At 38.0% G+C, this 15,716-nt stretch overlaps 1 protein-coding gene across 2 annotated transcripts in view; it reads right to left on the minus strand.

Moving 5' to 3' along the window:
• TBCD (tubulin folding cofactor D) overlaps nt 1-15,716 on the minus strand; it is a 97,438-nt gene that overhangs the window by 17,634 nt on the left and 64,088 nt on the right. For both annotated transcript variants that reach the window (XR_014936745.1, XM_015879840.3), the window contains exons 20-29: nt 15,297-15,414; nt 14,296-14,356; nt 13,812-13,834; nt 6,881-6,912; nt 6,498-6,560; nt 6,034-6,110; nt 4,048-4,129; nt 2,976-3,094; nt 2,490-2,581; nt 1,864-2,004 (exon numbers count right to left, since the gene is read on the minus strand). Coding sequence is in view for 1 of the 2 variants with exons in the window: in XM_015879840.3 (XP_015735326.2) it covers nt 1,864-2,004; nt 2,490-2,581; nt 2,976-3,094; nt 4,048-4,129; nt 6,034-6,110; nt 6,498-6,560; nt 6,881-6,912; nt 13,812-13,834; nt 14,296-14,356; nt 15,297-15,414 (808 nt within the window). In the remaining variant the exon portion in view is untranslated. The remainder of the gene's footprint in view (nt 1-1,863; nt 2,005-2,489; nt 2,582-2,975; nt 3,095-4,047; nt 4,130-6,033; nt 6,111-6,497; nt 6,561-6,880; nt 6,913-13,811; nt 13,835-14,295; nt 14,357-15,296; nt 15,415-15,716) is intronic.

Here is a 15,716-nt window from a genome sequence, read left to right on the forward strand (position 1 = left end):
CTATGTAACCTAAAACTGGGTGAGACACTCAGCCACAATGGGGGGAAAAAATAATGTAAATTACATCATTTTTTCCTAGGTAGTTTAATACAAGTTTGGCAATCTTTCATCAAAGGATGTTTTTCTCTCTTTTCCTTACAGTATCTGACTTTTAGATACTCGCATCCAACACCTGTAGTCAGATTGGACAAGTCCTAGCAAACTATCTGTCAAAATAAATGTGAAGTTTGCATATGGAAAGCACAGTTGGTTTTACTTTCCCACGATTCCATTAAAGAAAGACAAAAATCACACACCAGAGGAAGGTCTCTGCACAGAATGGCAGCTCTCTCCATATCTTTCCATCTTAGTCAATAATTTAAGAGAAACAGAATGAGAAAATATATCTAAGAGGTCACAGAAGTATCCAGCAGGCTATAGTTTGCTATGAGAAAAGCCTTCCCTTCCCTCTTCAATTTACATGTTTTGGGACTGTTGATTTTGGCCGATGTTGTGAAAGGAGGTTTAAAAAAACATGGGACTCAGAACACATTTGAATTTTAACAGCAATTTCATTTCCTCGGGGTTTCTTTGAAAATTTCCACTTTGCAGAATTTCATTTTGTGTTTAAATTAAGACAGACCAAAAGATCATCAATAGTGGAACATGTGAGCTGGTGCAAGCGGAAGCTCGCTTGAGTAGCTAATTGTACTTCACCAGTTTCTCCCTTATCAGCTTCAGCAACTCACCTAATTTTGAAAGCAGAAAGCTCGGTCTCTCTTCCTTTCTCTGACTCATCACCCTACATGATTGTTCTTAGATTGTCTTCAAGCTATTCTTGTGTCACTCATGTGTTATTACATACTCTGAGCTATAGAGACACTCAGCTCCTCCTCGCTTTCTGACAGCTGACAAAGAAGGAGAAGGAATGCCAAGATGCTTCCTCCCTTGTGCGTACTGGAATGACCTGTTCTTGATTATTACTAGTTTGCATTCTTGTTTCCTCTTTTAAGTTTGAGATGTCAAACACATCTACGTTTCTCTGACTTGCTGTCCTGTGTTGTTTTCCCCCTTCCCTAGATTTCTTTGGAATCTCCATTTACACCATGTGTTCCGTTCCCCACAAGACCTTGCTGTCATATAACAACCAGTACTGAAGGCTTAGGCTCTGGGCATCACTGCATACAAAATATAACTATAAGCACACAAACATTAACTGATAGGAATAACTTAGATTAGTTTCCCTCTACCTTTTTTCAACACATTTGTAGATACAATAGTGAAAAACTTAAAAGTTACCCCAGGACTGGTCTGTTTTGGTCACATCAGGGAGAAAGGAGCAAGTCACTGAGGCTGTTCTGGCCACAGGAAGAAGTGTGATGAGGAAGAAGGTACCCTACCATGCCCACCTGCAAGGCATGCTAACTACACAGCCACTGCAGCCTTCCTATGACAGCAACTGCAACCACAGTCTGCAATCTTTTTTTGCCACTCACAAATTAAGCAACTGCTCCCTCTCCTGGCAAAAAACAGCAACACACGGACATGAAAGGAGCTCAGTAACTAGGAGTCAAAGTACTACTCCAAAGAAACTAGAAAATACAACTTAAACCACTGTAGTTTTAACAGCTAGGTACGTTCCTAACATTCAGTAACATCCACACAATCAGAACAAGAATGAACTTCAGTTTCACATCTTCTTGGTGTGAAGGAAAGACAGCCCGGACAGCTTCCCCTCTCCACATTTATTCCACCAGTATATTTCCAAACTCAAATCACAGCAAGGTTGGAATTATCTGCTTATTTCTAATAGGTTTTCAAAAATATTTCTTTAATTAGACATAAAAAACATGACACTGAGCTGAAGTTTGTGAGGCATCTTACCATCCTCCAACATCTCCTCGGCTGTCTGTGGTGTAGTCAGTCACACAATTGAGCAACGTAGCATAAATCTGAGTAACATTATCTTTGCAGATATACTCTTCCTGGGATCCTTCACTCTTAATACCTACAGTCTGACAAATCCTTTAAAAAGAGAAAACAAAGGGAAAAAAAATACATTAGCAGGGGAAACATTAAGATCATAGCTCTGTTCTGTTGCTTAATAAAATTCACTAGGCATAAGAGTATTCTAAGCCCCCATAATAATTCCCACGAACAAACATACAGTGTGCAGAATGATTCTGAGGCTATTGTAGATTTGAGGATTTCTTATCAGTGTTCAGGAAAGAAAATAGTGAACTTTGAAATACATTCCAGCTATTTTTGTTCTCATTGATTTAAAAATTAAAGATGAGAGCTGTACTTCATCCTCACATGTCAGGTAATCCTCTGAATCAAAGCTGTCAGAGGTGAAGTGTACATGGTTCCACAAGAGAAATGATTAATTTTTTTTCACGGTGTGATTTCAAGATCCATGCAGTGAGTTTGTATTAGAAAGTGGAGTGAACAGTAGAAGCCTTCTATAGAAAGAATTAACATTAGATAAAAACTAAAGATGATAAACATACTCTGCAATTGCTATTAGGGCATCTCTTCTGGATTCAGCAAAGCTCACATCTTTGGGGGTAATTAAGGTGACTTGTCTCAAACCTTCCAAAACCTGAAAGAAAAAAGATGCATTTCAAGTCAATATAATATTTATAAGTGACCTACATTTAGAGATAGTAGGAAAATTAGGTGAATTACATACAGGAGAACCAAGCAGTCAATAGCTTTAGGTTTCACACCACGACCTGTCAATATGCCTCAGTGTTCCCTCTGGACAAGTGCTCCACACCAAAGGGTAACTCAACCTGCTTTTTCCATTAACACTACCAAAGCGGGACTAAACTTTAATTACCAGAATCTATGGCAAGCTAAGCTCATGATTTTCTGGTGTTACCGTACATTACAATCCAAATCTGTTTCACAAAGACCTGTAATTATGATCATTATTATTTATTTCATTATGATCATAGGTTTCACTCAGAATACCCTGTGTCCTCTCGCCTCACCTGCTGTAGCCTGCCCTTTAGCAGAAACCTTGGAAGGGCTCCAAGGGCGAGTGAAAAGCCACATCGAATCATCTGCTCTGTGCTTTGTAGTTCTGAGATGTACTGTGTCACCAGCTCATCTAAAGAAGAAAAAAAGCAATTGCAAAGCAACTTTTACATCATCATCGTTACATATTTGACTAAATAAAAAAGTAAGAGGAAAACTATCCTCCAAATATAGCACCTAGAAAGTTTTATAATTGTTTTATAATTGAACAACCAAGAGAGCTGCAGTAAACACAACTCCAGCTCACAAAAAAAAAGGAGCCAAACATACACTTCTTAATCTTGAAAAGGAAAAATTCAAAGATCCCACAAAAAATTACGTAATTGTGCCATTGCTTACTGCCATCCAAGACTGAAATGATTGAGCAATATTTGCTAGAGGAAGATCAGTTACCATAGGAAACTGCACTTTAATCATACCTCATGACTTCTTTTTCTTTAAATCCCTGTGCAATTCAACAGGCCTCAACCAGTTCCTCACATCAGGAAGTCAGTTCCCTGTCCAGAGGTTAGCAATACTTGCAACATGAGCCCTTCTACTATTCAAAATCTTCCAAACAAGTGGCACAGAAGACTTAAGGACATAGAAAGATGCAGTGCTTGCCTAGACAGTTCAGAAACCAAGTTGTGGCTGATATATAAAACGCAGTCTGACTTCTTTAGGGCAGGGAATGCATGTCACGGTGTGTGCATGTCACAGTGTGTGATAGGTATCTATGTCATACTTGGAAGTACCACAATAAAAATACCTGTCTTTTCTGACCTGATTTAGAAACAATACACAAGTTTGCAATTGCAAAAAAACCAACCAACAACAATAAATTGCTTGGTAAACTGTGCATAACTGCAATGGAGTCTTTAAGAATACAAGAACATAAATGGTGTTATTCTTAAAATACCTATTCTATATCATCTCGTAAAATTAGTATAAAATCAGTGATGGCCCCCTCGCCCCCAATTTACTCAATTCCTGTCCATAAGGTACAGCCCAGTATCCTCAACCTCTTCTGTAAATATGAGTCCTTACCCTGTAAAGTTGGATCAGCTTCTCCATTTTCATTGATGTAATATTCATTACACAAAGCACTCAGTGCAGACACTGCAGACTCCTGAAACAAAGGCAAAATTGTGAACTTCGTATCACGAACTGTGATCTAAGGAAATATAACTGCACTTAAGAAGTCAAAGAGAAAGATGATATGGTTTTTTATGTTTGGTTTCTTTTGTTTAATGACGACCATCAGCTATTGCCATTTACTTTTTGTTAAATTCATCCCTATTCTGGTTTAAGATCAGCTGAAAAGGAAACCTGTGGAAGAACAAAACAGATTCTTCCCTTATTCTTTTAAAAGTTCCAGTAAGCTAAATTATCATTTAACATATTAACAGAAACATGAATGCTGTATTTCCAGCTCTCCTGTTGTATCTGCAGGATGGCAGTTTTATCAAAGCCATAAGTTATTTTTTATCTGTAATACATAGATTCCAGATTGATAAGAAGTAAGTTTCCTTTCCTACAGAAAGGAAGCAGCACAAAAACACGGATTACCCCATTCCTGCAGGTCCCTCACTTTCTAAAGAGAACTGTTCTCTTTTTAAAGGTATCTGTTTTTAAAGGTATCCTTTTACAAGAGTGCACTTTATGTCAGAAAGGAAGACAACTTTTCAGTGTTCTGTGGCTATTATTCCTCTCTAAAATACACGTGGAAGTCAAGTGAGAATTGCCATTTACTAAACAGTTCAATTTTAATTAATGTTAAAATGAACAAGTCAAAATTCTCTACGGCCTATAATTAATTCTCCAGTGAGGTTTAGAAGTTCCAGTAAAGATGTACAAACTCTTTGAATAAACTGCAAATACCAAAGGAATGTTCCAAGAATTTAATTCCATCTTTCATCAGTGATTTGGATACATCTCAGTCTGCTCTGTCGTCTGAGGAAACGTTTCAAAGATGAGCCACCAACTACTCCCAATGGCTTTTTATCTTACTTTAAGAAATGAACAAAATGAATGAAGTATTTTCTATTCAAATGGTGTCTGCGACAGCTATCATCTCTAACAGGGCAGACTGAAATTATCTTCATAATTTGGCAGAATCTCATTTAAGTGTACAAGATCAAACTTACGTGGTATTACTCAGGAAAATTAAGGTAAATAGCTGGAGACACTTAGACCGTGTACATAAAATAGCACAAAGAAAATGAAAATAGCACTCATCAATGGATTTAATACTCAGAATTAGTGTGGTTGCAGAGCAGAGTGAAAGTTTTTTACTGCAGACTAATGGAAAATTTAAGTACTGCATCCCAAACAACTCCTGTTGTTTTGGACCAATTTTCTCCCTGTTAACAAACACACCCTGAGGACATCAGACATGAGGACATTGACCAGGGACACTTTTTTAAATAAATGTATCTGAAACCATTAAAAACAACCCAAATCAACATATCTTACACATGTAACACTATACATCAATGCAGCAGATTTCTTTATTATTAAAGAAGGTGGCAAAAATACATATTGTATCCATGGTCCATTTTCTTGAGGCAGTCTAAGATTTAAAACTTTGTATTTATATTAAAAAAATGGCATTGGGTGGCTTAATAAAAACAGGAATTGTAGCTGCAGTAATATAGAAGCAAGTCAAAATCATAGACCAAAACAGAAGAAAAATGTCACATTGATGTAATCGGATGGCAAACCAAGCAGCTTCCAGCACCAGGGACTGTTCACTGTTAGTCCATCATCAGTGCCAGTGAGTGCCAATGACTCTGCTCAAATCCACACACAAGAACACGCTCAGTGGTAACTACTCAAGCATTAAACAGGAAGCCTCCTTGCAATCCAGGAGAATTCATGTTTTGGTTTATTTTTAAATCCCCCTCCTCAGCAATCTAAGAAACAAACACACAAGAAGTAATCACATTCCATGGACAATACTCCAATGGAAAGCTAAAATGCTTCTAATTCTGTATGGCATGTGATGACACGAAGAAGGAATCATTACTGTACCTTTACATGCTGTCGTGCAGCGCATGAAGCAAGTGGAAGACTTCTTAGACTGTCATTTATTAGCCACTGCCAGCCCTCTGGAACAATAAAGAACATGCACAGTATTACCTTTCTCATGTTATTTACTTCAGCACTTTCTCTCTTACAGCAAAGAATAGCAGCCATCCTTATTCAGCTAAATCCTGCCTCTCCAAAATTAACAATGTTGCATATTCTGGCTCATTTTACAAAGCACACAGTGCAAATGCTGTCTGATAGTACTGAAAACTGAACAGGGAAAAAGCCTGCAAACAACACAGATTTGTGCAGATTTCTGTATCTTTCTGATATTTTATTCATTAGCCCAGTCCAATTTGCTGATCCTCACTGGTCCTTCGTAAAACACCATTCACTGATGTTATACAGCTTAATGAAAATGAGGCTGTACTTACTCAAAAATGAAAGGTCATTTAAAAAGCACGTACCAATTACTGGATCTCCTTTAAATGGCATTTTTGATAGTGACAGCTTCTCAATTAAAGTGCAGACTGTAAGAAAATACATTTGGCAATCAGATAAATAATAAAAAAGACAACCAGCAGCTGCTTTAAATATACAGTTATATACATCATGTTACATTAGCATTGATTTTAAATTGAAGAAAATTTGCAAAGAGAAGTCCAAGTTAGTTGCCAAGTCTTTATTCTTCTTTATCTGACTTTTGATTAGCTTTCAAACCCCGTATTTTTAATTACTATGCATACTTTATCTATGCATTCAATATAACGTGCAAAACAAACTGAAAAAAAAGCAAACAGAAGAACTATGTATTGCACATTTTGTTTCATACCTCTGCTGTGGTACTTACCAGCTGGTCTCATCAGTTCTCCACCTAACCCCCTGCAAAGCAAAAGGAGAGGCACTGTCATAAGAAGTTTTAATGAACTGCCCAATGAGGAAAAAAGGGTCTCTATAGCAATTTAGAAAGCAGATCACAAAACATTCAACTTTGGTAACTGATCAATGCAAACATGTCTTTTTAAATTAACTGTTTTCTTGTCGTGACCACAGCATGATGCACACAAAGCCTTCCTGACTATTTGGCTTTCTGCCTCTGAAGAATGCAAACTCAATCTTTCTGATTTTTAATATGCATAATAAAAGATTGCCAAGTTCGTTCTTCTTTTCTTCTTTCTTCGTTTAGAAGCATTAGAAACTCTGGCAACTTATCAGCCATACAGCTTCTGACTTCCACAACTGAAAAGCAATTACATACAAAGTTCTAACAAAATCTTCACTTCTGGAACTCAACACGGAAACGTTGCTCACCAGTTCCCATTTTCACAAATTGGTTCATTTCCCTGGCAAAGTTTCTCACCCTTTTCCCTTCATTCTCTTCTTCCCTCTCAGATGATTTTGCATTCATCACAAGAAAAGCAGTAAAAACTCCAACTCATCAGAAGGGGGAGGAAAACAAAAGGCCTGAGACATTTCAGACCATCTTGAAAACAAGTACATCACATAGGAATGGTCTTACCAGCTCAGACCTGAGGCCTACCTAACCTTATTAGCCTGGCCACTGGCAGCCCCAGGAGGAGTAAATCTGAGCGAGGCACAGATCAGAGAGAGAGAAGCAGCCTGGAACTGCAGGGCCTGTTTGCATTCCCCAGCCTGTCATGTCTCCGGGCAGAGACCTGTCTCCTCACCCCACTGAGCAACATCTGCTGGTTCCTTGGATATCCCCAGGGCATCATGAGCATCGCTCGGGGTGTTCTGCTCAGTGTCACCCTCTGTGGCATAATTTTCCTATTTTTTGAACCTTTGACCCCTGCCCTTCCTTTGGATATTTCCTCCCTTGGCGCCTTATTCCTGCCTCCCTTCACTTCTGCTGGAACATTTCCTCCCTGAGGTGTGCCAAACCCATAATCACCTGTTTGTACGGCTACGCTCTGGCAGAAACTCCCAGCAGGGGGGATGAACAACAAAGACTTTCTGTTTATTTGTTTGTGTTGTTTTTTTGTTTGTTTTGTTTTCTAAAAAGAACTTTTTCTTCCTTCCCACCTCCCACAATAAAATTAGTAGCTGTGCTCACAAGGCAAACCATAGCAACCCTAACGACTCTAAGAACTTTGTTCTCCAATTCATCCTTTTATATGAGCTTCAAAAGTCCAAACATTTTAAATGAGTTTTTCCATTCCATGCAAGTAGGTTCCTCCTGTTACATGCACTTGGGTTTCTGACTCAACATTCTCACTGGTTTTTCAGGTGGTGGAGAGGTGCCAACTCAACACTACTGCAATGTGCCTCGGATCAGCATTTCCTTTAACTGGCCAACTTTTGCTTTCAACAATCAATACATTAAACTCTATGCAATGCTCTATGGCTCAGTTTATCATCACAGTAAGCAAGACGACATTCCACATCCCCATACAGATAAGCACTTTGTATTATCTACCCCACCTTCCTGCCATGATGTCTGCTCTCCAACTTCTAAAAGAATTAAATTAGAAAACATGATGAAAAGAGTTGATACAGTGGCAAAAATAGAGAACAATGTGGCAAAGGTTGCTTCCTCTTCAGTGTTTCTTTTCCCTTCATTTTGTACCTCACCCCCTCTTTGCCTTTTGTCTGTTGTCTTACTGTAAATGAGCATAAAATAATGATCTTGTGAATTTGTTTGGTGTGCAACAAAGTCTGCTGATGTAAGGACTCAGATATGGACTTTGTTCCAACTACAAAGCAAGAACTGAGTCACAAAGGCTGCTCTTCTCCACTTCTTCTGACTGCCAACAAGGAAGTCAGGCCACTCAAAGCTACTCTTATGTTAATAACTTGACAGCTATCCCTTCCTTTGGCATTATATCAAGTTCATTTAATTTCAGAGTTTAGAGCTTCACTGAGGATTGTTGGCCCTGTGGAAAATGATGAATGGTGACGCTGAATTGCACATTAAGATATCTACATAACGCAGGAACTACAATCAAATCTATCTGCAAAGGCACTGTCATCCTGTGTTCTCTGCACAACATTTCAAGCCGTGTCTTGCCTGTACATCACCATATGTCTGACAATTCATCTTCTTTTTTTTCTTTTCCACAACACATACATATTTCAGTTCTAGGAACTGAGAATTCTATTCAAACTCAAGATCTTTCCTCAGTCAGTGTTTACTTTGTCAAACAAGATGTGCACCTTCCTATTAACTTTATCTTGCCCCACAGTATGTCACTAAATTAAAAAGATACGGATCCACCCATTTCAGAGATGCAGAATTTTGCTGTCCTGTCACAATTTTCTCTTTTTTGTTCCAAAGATGCATCTAGAAGTTACATCACATTCACAGATGTACCTGTCTCAAGGCTTATTTATTAACTCAGTTTGTAAATCGACTGATGCAGGTTCCACCAGCTCCAGACATTTCTTCCCACGTGCAATTCCATAGAAATGTTTCTCTCCTAGAAATATTCTGGAAATAATTACAACTTACTTGTGGAAAACACTCAAAATACATAATCCCTTGTTGAACCAATGGATTAGGAACCACATTGAACCAATGGATTAGAATTGCTGATCTAAGCATGCCAATACATATTGTAAAATTACAGAGGCATGAATCAGAATTGCTCCCAGTTCATGTCAAAGTTCAGGGCACTTCTATATGTTTCTAAAATTGTATTTAAAACTCAATTTTTGCGAGGAGTTCAGAATTCATCTTTATGACTACAAAAATAACATTCATTGAGACAGTTCCAAATGAATAGCATCTGTTTTCATATACATCCAAATCTGAAGTTAAAGCAACTGGAATATCTGAAAATACTCAGTTGCAAATACTCAATTTCCAGAAAGCCAAGTAGAGGTTTCACACCAACATGAGCAGTAACCAAGCATTTAGGAATAACTTCTCCCACACAGAACTGAGGTATCTCAAAAGTCCAGCCTGTCCATGGACAGGACCTACATACTGGCTTTATAAAAGTACATGGAAGCAGCAATAGATACCTTGAAGCTCAGATTAAAAAATAAAGAACTGTCCATTTCATTAAGCTGATACAATCATCTTATAAAGATGCACAGAATAAACATTATTAAGCTGACAAACACCTGCTTTATGTCACTGTAAACTCATATGCTAAGTGTACACATTTATATTGTATTCTAACACCAGAAAGCTATACAAAATCCTGGCTCTGTGGAGAAAGTTTTCTCAGTGCCTTCAGCTGGTAGCAACAAACAAATCACTTTACAGCTCTTTCAGGTGAATGAAACTATTTATCACAAAGTATTATTTTGCAACAAGAACAAAAACTGAGCAGAAAACAGCAGTAACTGTCTCACATTGATGCCCTTTTTTTACATGCTCTTCCTTGCCTTGCCCACAATATCTCATGTAAGGCACAGCACCTCCATCCAGCAGTTGTACTGTTTTCAATGACACCTCGAGCAATCCCTTCTGAACATGGGATGGCACGAACTCCTTAAACCATCACGTTACTGGACACAAGCAGGAGTTTAAACTGGAAAGAATTTTTAAGATGAACTTCGTTGCAAGGCCAGACTTATCTCCTGATTAAGTTTATACATCCAAAAAACTCTTTTGCATAAATGACTGCCAAGAAACACATCTGCCCTGAAACCATCAAGATTTGCTGCAGCCTTAAGGGTCTTTGCAATGAGAGAAGCTTGCCTTTCACCTGCTACTTGCCAGTTCCTACCAGGCTACTTTACTCTTTTGGAAAAGCTGAAACATTGGAGATGACCGTAACTTACACAGGTTACTATGTAAAATAAATGAAGTTTGCTGCTCTGCCATAGCTGGCACGTACACACGCATCCAGCCTCTGCATATGGTACAGGAACGAGCCAGAGAAAAACTCCACATGCAGCACATTGCACCAGCTGAATCATCCAGTGTGGGAGTTGCTCATAAACACTGTGCTTCCTGTCACAGGCAGCTCTGATGTGAACCCTGAAGGCCCAACAACAGCCCATTTGCTGAAATACACAAGTGAAATGCAGCTACCTGGAAGAAGTGCAGTCAATCTGTCTGCAGCACTTCCATCTCCATCCCTCAATTATCTTGTTACAACTCTGCGTATTAAGTTCTATATTGCCAGCCTCAGAAATGGCTTCCAGGAAGGAGAAAAAGTTCTACACGTTACTCAGGTGGATACACAGTCAAGAATCTTATCTCAGATGATGCACTTTTAAAGAATCTTAACAATTATTAAAATCAATTGAGAACTCTTCAATACTGAGAACTGCCTTAGATGCATTACGGAAGAGTGTCTGCTAAGAGACAAGGTTCCATGCTGGTTCAACACAAGCACATGGTAAAGCAGGCTGACTACTAGCAGCCATGTGCTCATCTCAAGTTTTTAATGTACAAAAGCAACAATTAAGACAAATAACATTTTTTATTAATTAATTTTATAACTCTATCATGCAACCCATAAAGCACAAAACAGACAAATATTCAGTCTAAGAGGCATGTTTTGCATGGCTTCACCGACTTGCTATAATTAGTGATCATTTAATATGGAAAACCAGGCCCACTGTGCAATACTCAGCTGGAAGCGCATATGCAAATGTTTAAAGCAACCAACTCCTCAAGACAAACCAGTGCTTCCAATGTGTCAGAAACGGAGCTAATGGAAGGAAGTGCTGGCTGGATGTGCCTGGACTTGTGTTCTCCTTTTTCAGCATGCTGTGCTAAGTCCAGAAAAACACTTATCCAGGAAGACAGAAAGATCCTGACATTTTTCAACGATAATAAAGCCGAGGACAAGACTCTCTTCAATTAGCATTAAAAAATCTGATTAACTTCAAATGTATCCAATATTCAGAGACTGTGCAGTGCAGTTAAAAATTTGCCTGCATTCTGTCTGAAGGATAAATCACAGACATTATTCCAAATCAAGTTAAAGGTATTACAAGAGATGCTACACAACATAGGAGGGACGGCTGAACGGAGGCACCCATTAGAGCACTGTGGCTTTGACTTTTTAGACATGAGTTACTCAGGCACTCAATGGTTGGGCAATCAGCATCACCACAGCCTGTTCTGCAGCTCGACATCTACAAATCACAGTTCTGATAAAAATGACTGAATTTTTATGCTTGATATTTTTTTCCCCCTTTCTCTCAGGCTAAAGTAGATTATGAAAACAGCTTAATCAGCACACTGACATCCACTTAATACAGAAAAAGACAGCTGTTTTGTTGCCAGAAGTGAAAGCAAAATATCTCAATCAGTTGCACCACATGAGCAGAACTTTTGTTAGAGGAGTTTAAGAACTAGAAACACAAATAAAACACACAGGTTTTCAACATTCCTGCAAGCCATCATTGCACTGAGAATTCCCAGTAGCAACTTCTTAAATGGAAATCTTAGGAATACTACGTGCAATAATGACTCATCGTGAAACGAGCTTGGCTTGTTTCACTAAATGCTTGCCCAGCAATACTCAAATGGCTGTTTTGTTTTTATAACCTAGTTTATTTTTCTTGTCCAATTTTAATATGCATGCTGATATTTTAACATATGGCTTGTAGCAGACATCTGTGTGTCTGCCTAAGTATTGGAGTAAACAGCAGTGAATCAATTTTGCTTGGAGTTGAATTTTAAGCCTTATCTAGGATGAAAACATTTCTGTAGGCATCTTATAAATACCATTAAGTGCAAGAAGTGCACATTATGACAAAAACAAATTACACTCAAGCTCCACCCTGACATTAAAGAATTTATGGGAGCCAAGACAGCCACCCACAAAGACACTCATATACAGGATCAGCATTAAACCCATCCTCTCATACGAGCCAGCTCTGGAATGGAGGTTTCACATTACTGTATACGGCCTTGAAAAAAGTAAATGTTTACTTTTTTTCAGGAAGTCTGAGAATGTGAAAACTTACATAAAAATGATTTGATGTAGAAATAAAAATTACACAAAACAGCCAGCTATGATCCTACTGCTCTACTACTGACAGGTACATCATGTGTGAAGAAGTGAATTAGATAAATGCCTAAAAACTCCGACAATTTGTCAGTTAAAGAAACAACTCATTTGTATATCGAATCATTCAGGAATACAAATCATTAATTATCTTTTGGATTCCTTAAATTTATGAATTAACCCTGAAGTCAAATACCAGGTTTAATTCACATGCATTTAACAGTTAAGTAGGCAAGTTCCCTTTACTTCCTGGAAGCTTCAACAAATAGGAACAACCCAGCAAAAGCTCATTCACATTTTCTTTGGCTTGAGAATTAAAAAACTACATAGAACCCTTTGCAATACTTCTGACCCATTCATTACACAGGATTCCAGAATTTAGCCAGAAGCTCCCTTTAAAAAGAAAAAGCTACACTAACTTTGTAGTGACAGGAAATTTCTACCATACGAGTACCATAGCACAGGTGAATAATAGGAAAGAAATCCATTACGCATTGCTGGAGCCATGGCCTAGTGGGCATATTGTTCCACATTCTTTCCTTTAACTATCTCTATCACAGCATTGAGACCAGTACTTACCACTTTCCCATTAATCTAACATGCCTGTAAGTCACACACTCTAAACTCCCCATACATTATAAAAACAGCACTGGTCTCTGTAATAGGCAGACAAAGCCAAAAGAATGCATGTACTTGCATTCTGATGAACTGTGATACACTGGCATTCTATGGTAGGTGTAATGAATACAAAACCACCCCCCCACCTCTGATGCTACTGTTTTCATTAGTCTGACTGATACCCTCCACAACTCAAATTAATTTTGCTTTAGTCCATTTTCTTACCTGTACAGCTGCCGACTGCAAAGCTGGGGAAGAAAAAAAACATTTAGGAAGTTATTTTGGAATAAATGTTTTATTTTTCCTCCTCACCTCCCTCACACACAGTGTCCATGTACTGTGCACTATGCCACATTTAACACTTTCATAAAGGACTGTGTTTCTTCATTCCAAATCCTACCTGCTCCTACTGGTTTTTAGAATACATTTCCTTTTCAGATTTGGCCCTTTAAAAATGGCACATAGACTAAAAATTGAAAGTATTTGTCAACTACAGACGAAGAGAAAAATTTAGAACACTTATCAAGCAATGTGAAATATGTGTCCAGATTCATACCTGCCAAGATTGAAAGTATACAAGGTTTTTATTGCAAGACTGCACTTTTGGCAAGTGGAAGAGGAAGGCGAAGAAGAACAACTGTCTTAATCGCAAATATTTCTATAAATGTAACATACCACACTACAAAACACATTAACACTTGCTACAAACCTCTTGGTGGATTTGCTTCAGTCCCTCCAAAGATTTTCCATCAAAATAGTAAGTTACAGATCTGCAAAGGCATACACATTTTTGTAAAGACTGATTGCCAAGTCATGCTCAGAGTTATTTTTCTCAACAGAAATATGCAATACTTCACTTTAAACATTAACTTCAGATATCTTTGTATAAATGCATTAGAATGTGCTGAGAAGTAAAACAAAATGTTGATCAGAGTTATTAATCAACAATTACCTGAAAAAGGTCATTTTTATAAATACAGGTTTCTTCAGTGCATATATTTACACGCACCAGTGACTCCTGCAGAACTGTATTTTCAGTAAAGTCTGCATTTTAGGATTTATCATCCTCTGCTTTGATCTTACACAGCTGCTCACGGCACCTTCATTCAAACCATTATGAAATTCTACCATTAATGCAGCTTCCAAATTCCAGTTTTGCAGTAACGACTTTCAACCATTTTTCACAAATGATTCACGTGAAAGAAAGGAAAAGGTAAATTTCTTTTCTTCAACCACAACATTAAGCAAAGACATCTCCAAATAATTTTACCAATTATTTTGGGTTCATCTCCTAATTGCAATGAGTTTTTGTGTGTATACATAACAGCCCTTCCCATTCAGCAGTAATATTTAAATCAATCCAACAGCAAAGGCTGTTGCTTTAACTCTAAAGATGAGAGACTGCCCCCTGACCAAGAAGACAAAACACTGGACGGGCTGCTGGGAGGGGCTGGTTAATCAATGGTTGGTATCTTTGAATTCTCCAAGTAAGGCAATAAATGATCTCACTTTTCTAACGATGAACTTAGACTTCAGCATGTAGTATCACCAAATAAAATGTGAAGGCTGGGCAAGACTGATTATTATCATACAAAAATTCAGTTGAAGAGATACTCAATAAGACGGGATTTCCATAATTATACTCAGGAAGCTTTCAATAGATCAGACATGAAAGGAAAATTTATAGTGAAGATAATCTTGCATTTATACCTATTATTCTCTTCTGCTAGTTTACACAACGCATGGGTGATCTCAGCACAGGCAAGAATTGCCCCGTGGCGTGTATGCAGATCTATGCCCACTGATAACGGCAGCAGTCTTGGCAAAACTGAAAGAGATTAAATAATTATTTTATTTAAACAAAGCATATTGACGGATTACAGTTCTAAATGCAAATATGTTGGCCTAGAAATAAAATGGGAAAACCATTTCTTGAAAGTCTGGTCACCAAATCCTCATTATTATCTGAAAATAATAGCTTTAAAGAGTATATTCTGAAAAAGCATACTAAAGTATACCTACAGAGGTCACACCTACAACTGGCTGCATGTTTGGAGTCAATAAAAAATATGCTTGCTATGAGACATTGGTTGGCTAAGCAGTAGAGAAAATGAGGTTTGTAGCACCTCC

This window comes from Coturnix japonica, chromosome 23, assembly GCF_054131305.1.
Source record: "Coturnix japonica strain WE chromosome 23, WE-NBRP24, whole genome shotgun sequence".
Taxonomy (NCBI): domain Eukaryota; kingdom Metazoa; phylum Chordata; class Aves; order Galliformes; family Phasianidae; genus Coturnix; species Coturnix japonica.